The 17,530-nt window shown below is 55.8% G+C and overlaps 1 protein-coding gene across 2 annotated transcripts; it reads right to left on the bottom strand.

The window, feature by feature from the left end:
* Nucleotides 1-6,332: 6,332 nt before the first annotated feature.
* ASB10 (ankyrin repeat and SOCS box containing 10) lies at nucleotides 6,333-17,450 on the bottom strand. Of its 2 annotated transcripts, none has more exons than XM_025862230.2 (6): nucleotides 15,799-17,450; nucleotides 14,729-14,996; nucleotides 10,583-11,102; nucleotides 7,319-7,432; nucleotides 6,838-7,023; nucleotides 6,333-6,704 (listed from the first exon to the last, which is right to left on the bottom strand). In XM_025862230.2, the coding sequence occupies exons 1-5, from the start codon at nucleotides 16,067-16,069 to the stop codon at nucleotides 6,838-6,840; spliced, it is 1,359 nt and encodes a 452-aa protein (XP_025718015.1). In that variant the 5' UTR covers nucleotides 16,070-17,450; the 3' UTR covers nucleotides 6,333-6,704. The 2 variants fall into 2 exon arrangements, with proteins under 2 accessions (XP_025718015.1, XP_073743595.1); XM_073887494.1 differs by lacking the exon at nucleotides 15,799-17,450 and adding an exon at nucleotides 15,164-15,586.
* Between the last annotated feature and the right edge of the window lie 80 nt (nucleotides 17,451-17,530).

Below are 17,530 nucleotides of genomic sequence, written 5' to 3' on the forward strand. Positions count from 1 at the left end.
CCCCCGCGGCCCAACCAACTATTATTAATGGAGATTGATGAGGCCGGACACGCCGCTTTGTGAAAGTTTGCGGCCGACGAGAAGGCGGCGGCAGCTGCTGGGCCGGTGCCCCTCCCTCCACCCAGCCCGCCCCCCCCCCCACTCAGCCCACCCTGCCCGGGCGTGGACGTGGCGCGGGACGCCAGGCAAGGAGAGCGCCCCGGGAGGGGCCGGACCACAGCGCCCCAGGCCGCCGCCCTCCGTCGGACCCTGGGCCGGTCCCCGGCGTGCCTCCCCGCCCCCGACGCCCCTTCCCCGGCCGCCCCAAGAGCAAGACCTGGCCACGCGGGCTGGACACGACCTCGGCGCCCCCTCGGGCGGCGAGGCGGGAACGGCAGGGGGCGCACTGTGCCGCCGGGCGCCGCAGCTCAGGGCGCTTGTACGGCGTGGGGGTGGGGGGGGTCACCCCCCTTGGTAGTTTCTTCCCGACTCCATTCCCCTCTCCGCGGGTCTCTTTTCTCTCGACATTGGCCCTTCCCCTTCTTCCTCGTTCCCTCCTCCGACGCGGACTACCTCAGCTCCTCACTGGAGCCTCTGCGGGTCATTTCCTCGAGCGCCCACACTCTGCCAAGTACCTACCATCGCTCTCACCTTTCCCCTCCATCTTTCTCCCATCCCTTACATGCTTGCCCTGCCTCCAGGCTTCCCTTTGCTGCCGCCCCCCATTCCTCTCTCTCATTCCCTATCCCAGTTGTCTTATTCTGTTCCCCCCCCCCCATTTCTCACCTGTATCTGTATCTCTTGTCTGTCTGTCTATCTCTGTCTCCCTCCCTCTCTCTCCCTCTCTTCTGCTATTAATTTCCCTGATTGGCTCCCCGGCTCCAGCACCGCTGATGAGCCCTATTCATTCCTGGGCCTGACACTCTCGACCTGCCCTAGCTGATTGCTGGGGGCCGGCCCCAGGAGCGCTGATGAGCCCCAAGGGTCAGCAGCGCTAATTATTCGCTAATTGCAGATGACTCTGTTCGCCTCCCCCATTCTCAAACACAGAAATGGTAGCGTCTTTTACCACCCCCACCCCCTATTCCCAGCGGTATAGTTGTCAGTCTAGAGGCAAAAGTCATGGGCACTTTTGCTTGATAGGTCAACCAGCAAAAAAGACTTAAGACAGGCAAGTCAACAGGAGAGTGACCCGAATTTCAGGATCCAGAGCAAGCCTAGCTAGCTAAAATGAAGGTCACCTGGTCACCGGGAAACTGTTATTCAGGTGGGCCAGGGAGAGCCAAGCCAGTTTAGGAAGATGCAGTCCAGATAGGGGAAGTTACTTGGCTCAGGTGAGGACGCAAACCTATGCCCAAGAGTCTCTGTTTCTGAGCCAAGGCAGAGCAGGCAGGAGGGAACTCTGGATCTCAGTGACATTTGTTCAAATCAGGAGTGTCGTGGTGGCCTAGTGAATACCACTAATGTCAGACGTATGACAAAAAGGCACCCTGAAAGATACTGTCACCAGGGTGGGACAGAAAAGGGTGGGACCCTAGAAGGGACCTCTCTTTGGTTATGCTTGATTGACAATTCGTCAGGGAAAGGGAGAAGAGTGTGGTTTCCACGAAGTCCTGATCTACCTTGGGCTCCACATTAAACTCGTGAAAACTCTCAGAGACAAGTCTGGTGGGAAGATGTCGCCATGGAGAAAGAAGAGGCGCCTCACCTTCGCTCTGGGAACCCTGCCTCACTACAAGGGTACTAGGATAATCTTTGTACATCCTCCTAAAGATCTTCTTCAGAACGCTTTGCTAAATTAACCAAGCACTTCAGGGTACCAACATGGAAGACCAGACTTCAAAAGTGTACTGTACTTTAAAAATGAGAGGTCAGTCCTTGGTTTGATGGCTTTACAGTGTTGGATACACAAATAGAGGCTTATTGACTTGATAAATTATTGAGAGAACTTTGGGTTACAATCACTGAAATTAAATCTGTATGAGCAGGAACACCACCAATCAAAGCAGGAAGGAAGAGACAGTTTTTAAAGGAACTGCATTCATTTTTTGTATAGGTAATAAAATTACCTAGTACAAAATTCCAAAAGCTCGAAGGGGTAGATACTGAAACATCTCCCTCCCACCAGTAACCCCCCCCCCCCCCCGCGCTCATAAAAGGCCACTTTAATAAGCCTGTCGCTCTCTGGTAGGACAGAATGGATCATGCACGGTCAGGGACTCAAGGTTAAAGACCCTCTGATCTTGAAGATGTATGTCATCCAGCTCAAGCCAAGAGCTCATTGCCCAGAACTAGACTTAGTAAAGTGAAATCCTCTGCTCAAGCTGGCAGAGGGTACAGGCTTAGAGCTTGTTGCCAACAAATCCCAGCTGGCCACCAAACCTGAAATGAGGCAAGTGAAACCCCAGGTACTTTGTATCGCCCTGCTGTGCTGCGTGTTTGCTAGATACAGTATTTTGTAATCCATTTATATCCTCGATCTGTCCCCTTGCCATGCTAGGTCATGAAGTGTGACTTCGGCATAGTCCTTGACATTCACTGGCTATCCCAGGATAAAAGCCACATACATAGTGGCAACTGAAGCAACCCATTCCCTTTCCCTGCCCTTTTGTAGACTGTGGAACCAAGGCCAAATGGTAAATGGAAAAAAGCACTTGGCTAGAGTAATAAGAGTTGGAGTTAAGTTTCTGTTCTGACCCCTCACAGAGACATGTAACCTTGGCCCCCCTGACTTAACTCCATCTGTGAGAGAAAGTGATAAATCTCTACTCTGCCTAGCCAAAAAGCCAGTGCAAGGATCAAGCGAACATGAAGAAATGCCTTTCAAAATCCCTTCCCTTCCTGTAGCAAATGGACAAAGAAGAGCACAGTGGTCGAGAAGAGAAGTCCCCTGAATCGGTGGCTCTCCTCCGCTTCACCATCAGGACCAGGGAAGAAGCGGTCACTATCAACGCTGGCTCCTTTCTTCACCAAGAGTAAACTCTGTGCTTCTCTTACTGAATCTCCGAACAGGCCCACTGTGGGCAAGCACTCTTCTGTCTAAAACAGTATTCTGCTTCTTTAATTGTCCACATACTCTAACTTGTCCCACTCTCACGATTTCACCTGCTGGGTAAAAGGTTCATACAGAGGAATCTTATCTTGAATCTACCCTCTCTCTGCGTGTCCCTATATCGGACCTCACCATCTGGCCTCCCCTTCGTGGTTTGGAAACCAGCACCCAGGATACCAAGAACGAACTATTCTAAAGTCAAAGCCAAAGCATCCGTACCTCCACTTATTGGCGGGAGAGAGTCCACTCGCGATGGGCAGCGTCGGGCCCTGCCCGCGGCCACCCTCTGGTGGCAGCAGCGCGCAACTGCGTCAGCTGAGTGAAGTGCGGAGTACTGCAGCGCCCCCTGGCGTTAGTCCAGGAGACGTGCGAGGGCACAGGAACCCGACCAGGTGAGCCTTCCTAGGGCGCGCGCGCTGGCGCCGCTGCGGGGTATTTAACTGTGAAGGCACTGGTTGGGCGGGGGGGGACTGTACCCAAGAGTCTTAAAATCTAGTATGCATGCGTGTAGGTTCGTGTATATTTTTCGTGTCCAGTTACTTGAACCCCGTGTATCTGTTGTGTAAAATGTGTGCCGTTTGTGTGTGCGCACGCGTCACACGTGGGTAGGTTGGTGGTGGGGAGGTCCGCGCCTCCAGTGCAGGGCGGAGTCCTCACGGAGGCGTGAAATTGGTTTGGAGCAAACACATTACGGAAAGCAATTACCGGGGAGAAGTTCTGGGCCCGCGGGACCCGCAGCCAGGAGGCTAGGGAGGAAGCTCCCTGGCTTGCAAGAGTGTCTGTGGATGTCTAACCCCAGAACGGACCTTCCTAACACTGCCTGCTAATGGCAGAACGGGTGAGGCTGGGCAGCAGCCCCTCATATTGACCACTCTACATCGTCTTTCCTCCTTTACTGCTATCCTCTTTAAAAAGGCATCCTGCCGAAGATCCAGTACTCTCAGATATGGTCAGAAATCCTTCTCCCTTCTTACCACTTTGGGAGAGGCAACCACCTCCTGTGAAGTCTTCCCAGGTCCCTGCCCCTACACGCCCTCAGGTCCTGCTCCCACATGTCTTTTGCATTCACTTAATTGCCCCTTGTATTTGAACTAGTGATTCACACCCTTGTTTGTCAGACTAGATGGGAAATTCACTGAGGGCAGGAACTGGTCTCGTTCACAGCTGTAGATCTAGTGCCTAAAACCTGGGACTCAGGAGGCGCAAAATGAATGATGTGGATGGGATTAAATAAAATTTCCATCAAAGTGCAAAACAACTCTCAGGAAAGTCACCCCCTCGAGAGTCAGGATTCTCTTCGAACAGAGCTTTCAACATCTTTCACACGCCAATGATCCCATTTATATCCCAGACCTGACTTTGTCTCTGAATTCCAGATTTCTAGATCTAAATGACCTTGTAACATAGCCTCTTTGAGATGTGTAATAGACAGCTCCGACCTCATATCTCCCAGAACGACCTTCTCGTTCCTCCCCCACCTGCCCCTTGCCCATCTTCCCCACCTTAGTAATTAGCACCACCATCCACCCAGTTGTTCAGCCCAAACACTGAAAGTCATCCTGGATTACGCTTTCCCTCAGCCCCCACATCCAGTCCATCAGCACGTCTCCTCCAGTCCCCAAACAGGGTCCCAAGTCTCGCCCACTGCTTCCCCCCCCCCCCCGTCTCCAGGGACTCGACTTCAGCAGGAGCCCCCTAATGGTCTTTGATTCTTCCTGGCCTCTCCCCTCTCCCCAAAGCCATCCAGAGATCTTTCCAAACCCACCTCAGTTCAGGGCACTCCCGGGCTCTTCCCCACTCCACTCACGGGCCTGGGCCTCAGGTCAAATGTCACCTCCTCCAAGAGGCAGCCTGTCACCCAGTCTCCAATAGCTCCAAGCAAGCTGGCAATCACCGTGAATGCCTCAGAGGGCTTAGCCCTGCGGCACCTTGCCGCCCATTTGCTTAGGGTCCCCTCCCCCTAGAAGGTACTCCGGTGAGGACTGGAGAGCCAGGCCTGTGTGTGCGTGGCACCTGGACCACAGGGGCACGGAAGCCCTTGCCCAACATGGGCCACGGGCCATTCTCCCAGGCCTCCGCCCCCGGACAAGACGGGCTCTCCAGGAGAGGCCCCACACGGTGAGGGGAACTCACACATGAGCGAGCCCCGGGGAGATCGCTGCCCGACCCCTCTCATCCCCTGCCTGTGCCGACCTCCCCACCTCCCCTCCCAACCCGCGCGGGCCCCGGGGGCCTGCGCGCTCAAGACCTGCCCGGCGTCGCCACAGCTGAGGGGCCGGGCCTCCGTCTGGCGGCCCCGTCTCCCGTCGCGCCCCACAGGGCGGGTCAGCCCAAGGCCGGTGAGGCAAGGTGAGAACCCCCCGGGGCCCACTCACCTCCGCCCCGCTTCTCCTGGGCTTCCCTCCCCAGGCCGTCTGGGGCTTCGCGCCCGGCCGGCCCCGCCCCTGCCGCCTGCGTCCTCCAGGCCCCGCCCCCGCAGCCTCGGTCCCCGAAGTTGGAGGGAAAGTTGTGAACACCGGCGCTTGCGCACTCTGGGGCCCTGGGAAACCTGTCCGGCGACCCTTGACGTCACGGATCACAGTGCACTTGATTGGCTGCTCTGCGACACCGGTCAGCTCCGTCTTTCTACTGTGGTTGCAGGCCGACTCCTGCGTGCTGGCCACCTGCGAGGTCTTAAAAACCTGGCACTGCAAAGACCCTCAGGGACTCTCTCCTTTCTTGGCTTCCGGATGTGAGCAACTTGAGCCCAGAGAGGGGAAGAAATTTAAGTTCCACAGCCGAATGGCTGAGGCCCCGGACGTAACGCTCAGCTCCGCTCCTGCTGCCACAAAGCTAAGTCCAAGAGAGGCAGGAACCAGGCGTGCGTCCGGTGCTCCCTGACCTATAGGACAGGCAGTAGCTAGAGTTGCTTGTTTTTTCCAAACCTGAAACCTCCACTCTCACCTGAACCACGGTTACCCTCTCTGATGGCTGACACCTGCACCCACTTTTCACTGGCCTTCTTGCTCTTCACCTCACCTCCCTACCCCAAGGCTGCCTTTCCCATCCTGTCCCACCATCTGCCCTGCCTCATTCCTGCAGCAGCTCTTCTCTACCCAAGCCTGTTTGCTCACCCATCCTCTGGGTGGTTGTCCTGACATTACCTCACCTGGTGGCCCTTGTGCCACATCATGAGCCGGCGGGGCAAGTCTGCCTGGGGCGGCTCAACAGCTGCTAGATGCCAAAGGGGGAAGATGACACCATTGGCGCCATGGGGCAGATCGGGGTGAGGGGGTCCATAAGTCTGCCCATCCTGAGTCCCCTGAGTGAGCAGCTCAGAGGAAGGCCTGCCGCAGACAGCACCAAACAACACAGGCCTGCAGATTTTTAATGCTCATACAGGGATCGGATGGGCTGGAGGGGTGCCTCAGGAGACCACCAAGAGGAGTTCCTCACTTGCCACAAGTGCCAGTTGTCTCTCCGTTAGACATCACCTGGCTGCATGGTCTGTCTCTCTCTCCCCGGCAGGGATGGCAGCATCCACGTCTGCCTGAGGAGCTGGACCTCCTGCTGACAGAGCCACCTCGGCCCGAATCAGTTCAACTCAGTCCTGGGCTGGGGGGTGCTGAGAGCCGCAGACCGGAGCCCCCGGGGCATCTGCTTTCAGGTCTCTCAAAAGGCAGTGGACAGACATCTGGAAAGAGAGGTGTGGATTCAGAGAGGTCCCAAGGTCCAGGAGGCAGGCTGGTTCTGGCCAGGGCCCTGCCCCCAACTCTTCTCTTGCCCCCTACCCATCCCTCTAAATGCCCACAGAACCCGGCACTCACCTAGTAGAGCACGTCCTCAAAATCCAGCTGCAGGTAGCGGAGCAGGCGGGATGGCAGGGGAAGGCGGGGCAGGGCATGGGGCAGGCAGGCGGCCAGGTGAGCACGGAGCGCACAGCGGCTCAGGTGCTGCAGCGATCTGGGCTGCCTCACCAAGGCGAAAAGGGAGGAATAGAAACGGTGGTGCTTCTGGGGATAGAATGAGGGGCTCAGCGAGGCAGCCTTGGACAAATGGCACCCTTTCCTCCCAAAGCGGGCGGGGGGGGCTGGGGGAGGGGAGGCTGGTGGCCAGCAGGTGTCTACAGGAGCCTCTAGAAGTAGTGTTTTGGGTGTTCACTCTGTGTTTTCTTCTTCTGGGACATGAACGGGTCTCTGGGTTGTTTCTCTGGGGCAGGGTAGGGGAACCAACAGAGCTTCCCTGTAGGGAGTGGAGTCCTTTGGGGCCAGGCTGAGTGAGTGTGTGTTCAGGGTCCTGGAATCTGACCTGCAGTATTTCAAGAGGCACCAGGGCCATGGCCTCCTCGGGAAGCTGCATGATACTGTAGGTGTTCATCAGGACCTCAATGGTTCTCGGAGACTCACACCAGCGCTCCAGCACCTGGAGGAGGCAGAGATGGATCAGCGCTTCCAGGGTTCCCCCACGCTGCAGGTCCCCGAGCCAGCCTGCACAGGGTGACGAGACAGTGATAGAACAGCTGCTGTGGGTTGAATTGTGTCCCCCCAAAAATATGTTGAAGTCCTAATCCCCAGAACATATAAATATGACCTCTTTAGAAATAGGATCTTTGCAGTTGCGATGAAGTTAAAATGAGGTCATCAGGGAGAGGATTCAGAGAGAAGGGAAGAGGCCAGCAGAGACCTGGTGGGATCAAGTTGGAGCCAGATTCATTCTTTCATGTCTTCATTTAGTAAATATTTACTGAGGACCACTACGGGCTGAGCCCTGGGGACCCAGCAATGAGGATGACAGACAGGTCCTTTCAGCTGGGAAGGTCTATTTCAGTGGGAGAAAATAATATAAACACATAAACCACCACAGATAAGCCATTACAATGAAAAATAAGTAGGCTTGGGGACTGAATGTGTTGGGAGGGTGCTGTCCTAGATGGACGGTCAAGAAAAGCCTCTCTGAGGAGGTGACCCACTGCAGGGGAGGCTGAGCTATGCTGCGGGAGCAGCCCGTGCCAGGGACTGCCCACGTGGAAAGAAAGACAGCCTCAGCCAGCCTGGACACACACAGATGCCATCATACTCACCCGAGTCTGCAAGTACTAGCTAGAAGCAGATGTGTGCTTCATCCGCTCCATCTCTGGCTGTGTCTCAAGCTATAGGCAGTGGCCACAGACCCTTTATAAAATCTGAGAACGGCTAAGTACTATCTTTCTGGCAGCATTCCTGTACATGGCACCTCTCTCTCCACATAAACTTGCATGCAGCATTGGGGGCTTTAAAACCCCCTGCCTACAAGGAGCCCCACCGCCTGGCAGGCTGGGAGTGCTGCATGGGCTGGGTGCTGCTGGGCCGGGGGAGCAGGGCCCCTGGGGAAAGCATCTCACACACCCGGAGCCCCCTCTGCTTCTTGCAGTGCATCTCAGCAGTGCTCACTGGGGCTGCCCCATCCCGTCTGCCCAGAGCGGGTCTCTGATTTACTCCTCCTTAGATCTAGGAAAGAACAGCCTGGTCACGTCTATCTGCTGTTCAGGGGTCTCTCTGTGCCTCCCAGCCCACGTTGATTCCTGCCTCTGTCCTCTGCCTGGAATACCTATACTTTCCTCCTCCTCCATCTCCAAGGCCTGCCCACCCCAAGTCCCCTCTGCTCCAGGAAGCCTCCTGCGGCTCTTGAACCAGCACCTCTCTCTCCCCACGTTGGCATAATGCCCAGCAGCTTTCCCACACATTATTTAACTTAGAAGAACACGAGCTAACAGGTGTTGAGCACTAACTCTAGGTCAGGCCCTGTTGAAAGGGCTCTATGTGTATGAGCTCAGTTCTCATCCTAACCCTATGAAGTAGGCACACTCTTATGTCCCTGTGTTACACACGAGAGAACTGAGGCCCAGAGAGATTAAGCAACTTGCCAAGGGTCGCATGGCTAGTGTGCCAGGCTCCAGAGCCTGCGCTCTTGGTTGTCACTCACTTCCGAGTTTGCTGGGAGAACTGAAGGCGCCAGTGCCGCAGGTACCACACCATAGAATAGTGTCTGGTGGTGGTCAGGGCTGTGCTCCCTCCAACTGTTACCCACGAGGCTCCTACACCTTTTTATCACTGTTCGCTAGAGGCTATAATTCATGCAAGGAACATGCGTTCAGAGCGTTCCAGTGACCTGCCTATAGTCACAGGAACAAGCATCAGACCAGACCCTGGCTTCAGGTTTCCTGAGTGCCCAGTGGCTCCTGGAGAGCTGGCTGAGCCCGGCAGTGATCACAGATGGCTCCTTGCAGGGAGACAGGCACCTCAGGCAAGCGTGGGGCAGCTGTGGATTGCAGGAGATGGAGGCAGACTCCCTCCTGAACTTTTCCATCACCTGGAACGTGGCACCCAGTCGAAGGGGAGGAATGGGGCACTTGGCTCTGCCGGCCCCCTTGGTCCCTAAGGCAGGGCAGATCGGGGCTGGGGGCGGGGGCGGGCAGCGGGGTCCTGGGAAATCCTTCTGCTGCTCTGCCTCCTCCTCCCACCCCCTCCCCGAAGGGGAAATCATTAGCTGTCAAAGCCACCGTCAGATTACAGGGAATTGCTCGTCTCCTAATTATCTGGTGTTAATAGGAGATTAATTAGTGTTAATTGTTGATTTTCTTGTATTTTCCCAAAGGGGAGACCAATCTGCCGAACTCTCAGGCTGTTTAATTATTTGGTCTTGCTTAGGAATCTAGACAGATGCTTCTAGGTTTGTGAGTGAAGGCGAAAGGCAGGGACCGGAGAGGAGTGTCCAGGACCGGGCAGGGCTGGACAGTTCAAGCCCCGAGATGACGCAGAAGGATCTGCCCACAGCCTGCTACCCTGTATCCGTTCTGACCCAGCTCCTCAGAGAACAGGGGTCCCCATCCCAGTCCCAGACCCTTGTGACATTATATGGCCCCCTCCAGATATGACGCAGTATGGGACAGGGCCCCCTGTCAGGGCATCTAGGAGCACAGGTCTTCAAGTTGAACCCACTTTGGGAATATTTTATGTTAATAAAATGAGATACAGCCAGGAAATTGACAGTGAAAGGCTTTTTCTCTGGTGCCAGGATAGCAGCTGCTGGTCTGGGTGATGCTAAGCTCTCAGAAACAAGGACTATGTCTGTCTGCAAAAGGTCAGGAAGCTTTGAACCTCATGACCCAGGCTCATCGCTCTGCCTTGGGGGAGCCTCTCCTGTGCAGAGTGTCTCACTGAATGGATCCCACTGCCAGGCTGAGCTTCCTGCATGTTCCTCTCATCAGCTCACCCCCCTGATGAAGAAACAACTCCCTGATGCCCACTTCAGTCCTGGCTCCTGTCTTTTCAGATGCATGATAATCTGACCTCCTGCCCTCAGCCCACCTTCATCACACACGCATACACTTGTGCATGCACACATACCTACACACACACCCCTCCTGTTGGTCTACGTCCTTGCCTTTGCCCCCTTTAGGCTTTGCTTACTTGATGAAAGAAGAACTTACTCATGTGCTCAAGTGTCTGAGGCTGCATCCAGAGTGAGTGGGAGCAGGTCTGCATCTCCCCTCCCCTCCCCCTCACGGCCCTCCCTCTGGCCCCAGCCCCATACCTTGGGGAGGGCCCCAGGCCAGACACGGACAGCACCGTGGTTGAGCAAAGCTCGCACCATGTGCTCTGGGCTCTGGGCCAGGGCCGCAGCTGGGCCCTGCAGAGCACAGTGCAGGGCCGTGTGTCCACCATAGTCCATGGCGTTGGCGCTAACGCCATGGGATAGGAGCAGCTCCACGATGGCCGCGTGGCCGCGGCGACAGGCCAGGTGCAGGGGCCGTCGCTTGTCCTGGTCAGCAGCATCAGCATCAGCTCCGGCTGAGAGCAACAGACAGCAGAGCTGGAGGCAGCGGGCGGTGGTGGCCTCAGCGTCGACCGGGGACGTGCAGCGGACGTCACAGGCAGCCAGCAGTGGGGTCCAGCCTTCGGCATTACGGGCATTAGGGCATGCCCCCCGTCTCAGAAGCAGGTCTGCCAGCTCCACGTGGCCCAGCCGCGCGGCCACATGCAAAGGGGTCTCCTCCTCCTCCTCAGACCGACCATCCACTTTCGCCCCAAACCTCAGGAGCAGTTCCGCACACCTGGGAAGGGCGAGACGGTGGTGGGGAGGAAAATAGGGCCCTCCACTCCTACTAGTCTGAGCAGAGCAAACCTGGGGGGAGTTCTTGGGCTACTCCTGCTTCTGTCTGCCCCTCCCCTTCCCTCCTGCCGGTCACTAGTCACCCCAGCCATGTGCTGCAGGGCCAGCAAAGCCTTCTCTCCAAGCCCGCGTGCTCCCTGCAGGAGTGGTGCCCTAAAGTCTTCATGGGGGCGAAAGTCACATGCAGCCCTCATGCAGTGAGAACAGGAGCCCTTCTGAGGGCTCTACACGAACTGACTAGTTCCATCATAGGTCCCAAGGAGGAAACTGAGCCCCGAGGGTGTGAGGACCCGGCCCACATTCATGCAGCTAGGAAGGAGGGGGGCTGGCATTCGGGCCCAGGGGGCAGCAGGGCAGTGGAAGGTTGTGCACGCTGGGGCTGGTAGAGGAAGCGGGACGTGGGGCCTGGCTGTGGGTATGGGATGGAACTGGAGGCATGGGAGAAAGAGCAACAAAACCAAAACTGGCCAGCCGGATTTGCTCCAAGACGGCCCAACAGAAGGTCGTGTGTGCCTGTAAGAGCATGAACATGGAAATTCAAAGCGAATGGAACTTAGCCTCTTGGAGCTAGTGTCCGTGTCGGGAGAATGGGGATACTTGCTAATACCTGGACCTAATGACGTTGTGAGCAGCACAGTGCCTGGAAAGACCATGACAACAGCTCTTGGCAGGGAGAGTGGGTGGTGATGGATCTTGGGGGCCCATTGTATTATCCTGCCCACCTTTCTACATGTTTAAAATTATCCATAATAATTTTTTTAAAGATTCTATTTATTTATTTGACAGAGAGAGAGATAGCGAGAGCAGGAACACAAGCAGGGGGAGAGGGAGAGGGAGAAGCAGGCTTCCCGCTGAGCAGGGAGCCCGATGCGGGGCTCGATCCCAGGACCCTGAGGTCAAGACCTGAGCTGAAGGCAGACGCTTAACGACTAAGCCACCCAGATGCCCCTAACCATAATAATTTTAAAAAATACTTCTGTTTACGTGGGAAAGGAAAGAATGATTCTAGCTGGGTGTGGTCTCCATGAGGCTGGGCTAGAACATGGCCAGAACTAAAAATGCGGGATTGTGTAGAGCTGTGTTGTCTGATCCAGGGGCCACGAGCCACACACGGCTATTGAGCCCTTGGATTATGACCATGCCTAATTGAGACATGCCGTGAGTGTAAAATACACACCAATTTTGAAGACTTGGTACAAAAAAGGGAACGTAAAATATCTCATTAGTTCTTTATGTTGATTACATGTTGAAGTGGCAATGTTTTGGATATACTGGGTTAAATGAAAGATATTATTAAAATTAATTTCACCCGTTTCAGAGATATTTGTACACCCATGTTCACCGCAGCACTATCACAACAGCCACAATGTGAAAGAAAGCAATCTAAGTGTTCATCAGCTGATGAGTGGGTAAAATGTAGCATCTACAGACAATGGGATCTTACTTAGCCTGGAAAAGGGAGGACATCCTGACACCGGCTGCAACATGGATGACATCGTGTGGAGTGAAAGAAGCCATCACAAAAGGACAAATGCCCTGTGATTCCACTCGTATGGGGTACCTAGAATAGTCAAATTCTGGAAACCAGAAGAATGGTGGCTGTCACAGGCTGGAGGGAGAGAGGAATGAGAAGCTTTTGTTCAGCGAGGACAGAATTTCAGGGTGGTTTTTTTTTTTAAGATTTTTTTTAAAAGATTTTATTTATGGGGCGCCTGGGTGGCTCAGTGGTTGAGCGTCTGCCTTCGGCTCAGGTCACGGTCCCAGGGTCCTGGGATCGAGCCCCACGACCGGCGTCCTGCTCAGCAGAGAGCCGGCTTCTCCCCTTCCCTCTGCCTGCCGCTCTGCCTGCTTGTGCTCTCTGTCTCTCTGTCAAATAAATAAGTAAATAAATAAATAAACAAACAAATAAATAAATAAATCTTAAAAAAATATTTTATTTATTCATTTGATAGAGAGAGCACAAGCAGGGGGAGCAGCAGAGGGAGAGGGAGAAGCAGGCTCCCTGCAGAGCAGGGAGCCCGACACAGAACTCGATCCCAGGACCCCGGGATCGTGACCTGGGCCGAAGGCAGACGCTTAACCAACTGAACTACCCAGGTGCCCCAGAATTTGTTTTGTTAAGATTAAAAATGTTCATGAGAAGGATGGTGGTGATGGTTACCTGACAATGTAAACCTGCTTAGTGCCACTGAACTGTGCCTTTAGAAACGGTCAAGATGGTACATTTTATGTTATATGTGTCTTACCAGGATTAAAAAAATTAATTTCATCTTTTTCTATTTTTTTTTTAAGATTTTACATTTAAGTCACCTCTACACCCACTATGGGGCTTGAACTCACAACCCTGAGAGCAAGAGTCCCATGCTCTACTGACTGAGCCAGCCAGATGCCCCATTATTGTTCATTTTTTTGATAAGGCCACTAAAAAATTTTAAATTACATACGTGGCTCACATTGTTTTTCTACTGGGACACACCAGGATGGAATACATCTTTGACCATAATAAGTCAATGGAGTCTGCTGAAGGATGCTGAGGTTAACAGGAGGTTAACCAGCTCACGATGAAAGGGATAAAAATCTGGCACCATTCCAGAGCAAGATGTGAAATTTGTCAGGTGTGCAGTCCGTAGAGAGAGGGCCTCTACTGCATGTACAGTTAGTTCATAGATTTGCCAAGGGTCCCTTTGCCAGGATTCCACGCTCATCAAGAAATTGAGTGAGGGGGTGCCTGGTTGGCTAAGCGTCTGCCTTCGGTTCAGGTCATGATCCCAAGGTCCTAGGATCGAGCCCTGCATGGGGCTCCCTGCTCAGCGGAGAGCCTGCTTCTCCCTCTCCCGCCGCTCCCCCTGCTTGTGCTCTCTCTCTCTCTCTCTCTGTCGAATAAATAAATAAAATCTTCTTTTAAAAATTGAGTGAGGACTCATCCCCCAAATCTCCTTACACATATGGCATAATTATTTGGGCATAGTAAAGGAATTTTCCCTACACTAAATAATATATTGAAACATGGGTATATCTATCAGTTTGTGAGTTTAGTTAGTTGAGCTCCATCCCTAGGCCCATTTACCTGGGGGTACCCACCCATAGGGAAACGCCAGACCTGCCCACAGGGATCAGTGCATGCCCTAACTGGGGTCTGCCCTCCTTTCCAGACTACCTGGATCACTCCTGGACTGTCAGCTCCCTGAAAGCAGGATTATGCCTCAGTCACTGTTGTACCTAGCACAGGGCCTGGAATACAGGGTAGGCTCAGAAAAATTAACACTTTACAGTATACTACCTCACCATAATGGATCCAGACAACTTCCCAACACAGGCTCTGCAACTGGGTCCCTGCCACAGTCCTTTTACACCCCTGGGGAAGCAGAAACTGTCCCAAGTACAGGCCATTCCCAAGTTCAGGGCCAGTGGTAGGAGGGTTCGGGGAGTAATCACATCCTGACTCCCCACCTGAGGCAAGCTCAGCAAGCCTGCCAGCCCCTGACATGCTCGCTCATCCTCCCTGAGGTCATGGCTCTGACCCCCCACCCAAGAGTAGAATGGGGGCTGGACTGAGGGGTCACTCACTCAAGGGTGCCGGCCCCCTGGCAGAGGTGCAAGGGGAGTTTTCCATCCTGGTCAGGGATGTTGGGGTCGGCTCCTGCCACCAGCAGCATGTGGACACAGGCAGCGTGGCCCGCAGCACAGGCTTCGTGCAGGGCGGTGCGGCCCCCTGGGGCGCTGTCAGGCCTTGCCCGCCGCCTCAGCAGCAGCTGCAGAACTTCCGTGTGGCCCCGGCTGGCGGCCACGTGCAGAGGGGTGGTCAGCTCCTCTTTGTACGTCAGAGACCAGATTCCTAGGGAGAGAGGGGACATGGGCCTCAGACCCTGGAGGGAGGCAAAGAGCGGCCAGGCAACAGGGGAGATGGGCAGAGGCTGGGAAGAGGGAGCTCAGAGCTCCGTCCCCAGCCTCCCCTCTCCCTCTCAGATCACCGCCCCGCCACCCCATGCCCCTGGCCCGTACTCAGAGCGCGGATGTTGAAGCGGAAATCCCTCCATCGCCCTGGGTCGCTGGTATCAAAGATGGAATCCGGAGCCAGGCCAGTGCTGGAGTCGGCGAGGATGTGGGAGACAGAGCCCACATCCCCGGCCAGCACTGCCTGCCAGAAGGCCAGGGCAGGTCCCGAGGCCGTCCGGGTGACGATGGGTCCCGGGCCAGACTCCGGGTGTTCGGCAGACCCTCTGTTGGGCTTCTCCACCAGCCTGGCACAGAGCGCATGTCTGTCACTGGGGGGTTCTCCCTGCCCCCTGCACTCTTCTGGGGACCAGCTCATGAGGACAGAGTAGGAGCATGTGGGAAGAGGAGTGGGGGAGGGAGGGGTCAGAGGCAGAGAGAGGAAGAAGAGGAGAGAAACAGGGACAGAGGGTGGGAGAGGGTCTCTGTGTCCCTGAGCTGAGCCTGACCCGGCCACGCAGTTCAGCAGAAGCTATTCTGGGCTCCGCATGACTTCACTCCCGGGCCAAGGCTTAGGCAAGCCTCTGGGTAGGGGAGAAGTAGCCAGCGGCTTCTCCTCTTCCTCAAGCACTTGGCAACTCTGTATCTGATAGGGTCAGCCCGGGCCCCTGGCCCTTAGCCCTCCACCCCCCACAGTCCCTCACCCCTCTGGCGGCTGCTCCAGCGAGGCTCGGCGGCCCGGGACTCCAGCAGCAGGTCGGCTGTGCTGTGTGGGGGAAATAGCTCCTGTAACCTCGCCAGGTCTCCGGTGTACAGGGCATTCTGCAAGGCCATGTCACGGCACAGTAGTGGCGACGGCCGAGTTGGCTCCCAGGCTGGGCAGGCCTGGGACCCCCAGACCCGGCAGGCCGGGGCCGAAGGAAGGCACCCCAGACGGCGTCCCCAGCGGGGAGGGGAGCTCCTTCTCCCAGGCATAGCCAATCTCTGGGAGAGAGAGAGCCGACGAAGCAGGACTCGGGGAGATGCCGCTGACCGACTGGTCAGGCAGGCACCGGGCCCAGGCAGAGGCCTAGTGTGGGAGGGGCAGGGGAGTGCACGCAGGCCATGCCCTAAATAGCCCGGCTGCCCTAGCTGTCTGTCCCAGCGCAGGCGGCCTCAGGCTGGAGCGGGCATTAGGGAGGAGCTGGGGGGCAGAGTGAAGGCGCGAGCCCTCCAACCCTGAGTTCACCCTGGAGTTGACGGCCCTCAGGGTTGAAAGGGATCGCCCGGATCGTGGTAGACCACCTGCAATTTCACAGGCAAAGGAACATGAGCCTGGGTGTGGGAAGTGATTGGCCCAAGGCGTGACAACTTGTGGCAGATCCGGGACTAGAATGGGGGTGGGGGTGGGGAGTGGGGGCTCTCAAGCCGCCATTTCATAGTCTTTGTCATCTACCATGTGCTTCACCGAGCCGGCCTCCAGCGGCCTGGGCTCTGATCCCAGACGGAGGGCATGTGGGTGCCGGGCGATTTTTCCTGCCCTCCCAAATGCCACCGATTAGCCCTGCACCTTCCCCCTCCCAAACCCAAGGAGAGGCTCCACAGTAGTGACGAACGGCAGAGAAGGCCCCACTCCGCGAGGCTTTCCTTCCAGGTGTTCTCTAGAAGACAGACTTCTGCCTGGGGGAGAGAGGGCTCGGCCCACAGACAGCGACGGAAACTCCCAGTGCCCGCCCTGGGTGCTGACCCCCCATCTCCCATCTCTACCTACCAGCGTTGGAGGGGTCTCAGTTGGGGAGTGAGAAGGAGGAAGTGGTTCTGCCCATTCAGGCACATTAGGATAACAAGACTACTTTCCTTTGGGGAGATAAACAGGAAAACAGGGAGAAAGAACCTAAATCCCAGCCCCTGGGCAGCCCACAACGGGCCCTGGGCCCGCTCCAGCCCTAGTGGTCGCCTCTCGTCCGGCTCCCATTGGCCTCCGTGACCTGCAGAACACACCTTGACTTTTATTCACACACTCTTTACACTGCTTCTTCTGAGAGAACTCTGGAGCTCCTAGCTCTCTGTGGCACGACTGTCCCTTGCTCCCTGAGCTCCCCTTCTCCAGCACCCCAACTCTTCCCTCCCCAGCAAAGGGGACCCACAGATGAACTTCCACCTGGGGGCAGGAGGCTGTGTCCCATCCACTCCCTGAGGGACAGGCGCTGGGTCAAAGGAAGGAGAGCAGAGCTTGGGCCGGTGGGTGGGGGGCAGGCATGTTTCAGAAAGACGTGGAGCCCACTCAGAGAAGGCACTGGCTCTACCAAGAGCCCTTGTTCTGGCCACCTACTACACCCTTTCTCCCTCGGACCCTCCTCTACCCACCCCGCCACTGCCTAAGAGTCCTCACCCCACTGACACCCTTTTGTGAGGATAACCAAACCCTAGAGTACCAGGGACCCTGGGGGCTGGTCC

Source organism: Callorhinus ursinus, unplaced genomic scaffold (assembly GCF_003265705.2).
Source record: "Callorhinus ursinus isolate GAN/ISIS: 27379988/994484 unplaced genomic scaffold, GSC_fseal_2.0 scaffold80, whole genome shotgun sequence".
NCBI lineage: Eukaryota > Metazoa > Chordata > Mammalia > Carnivora > Otariidae > Callorhinus > Callorhinus ursinus.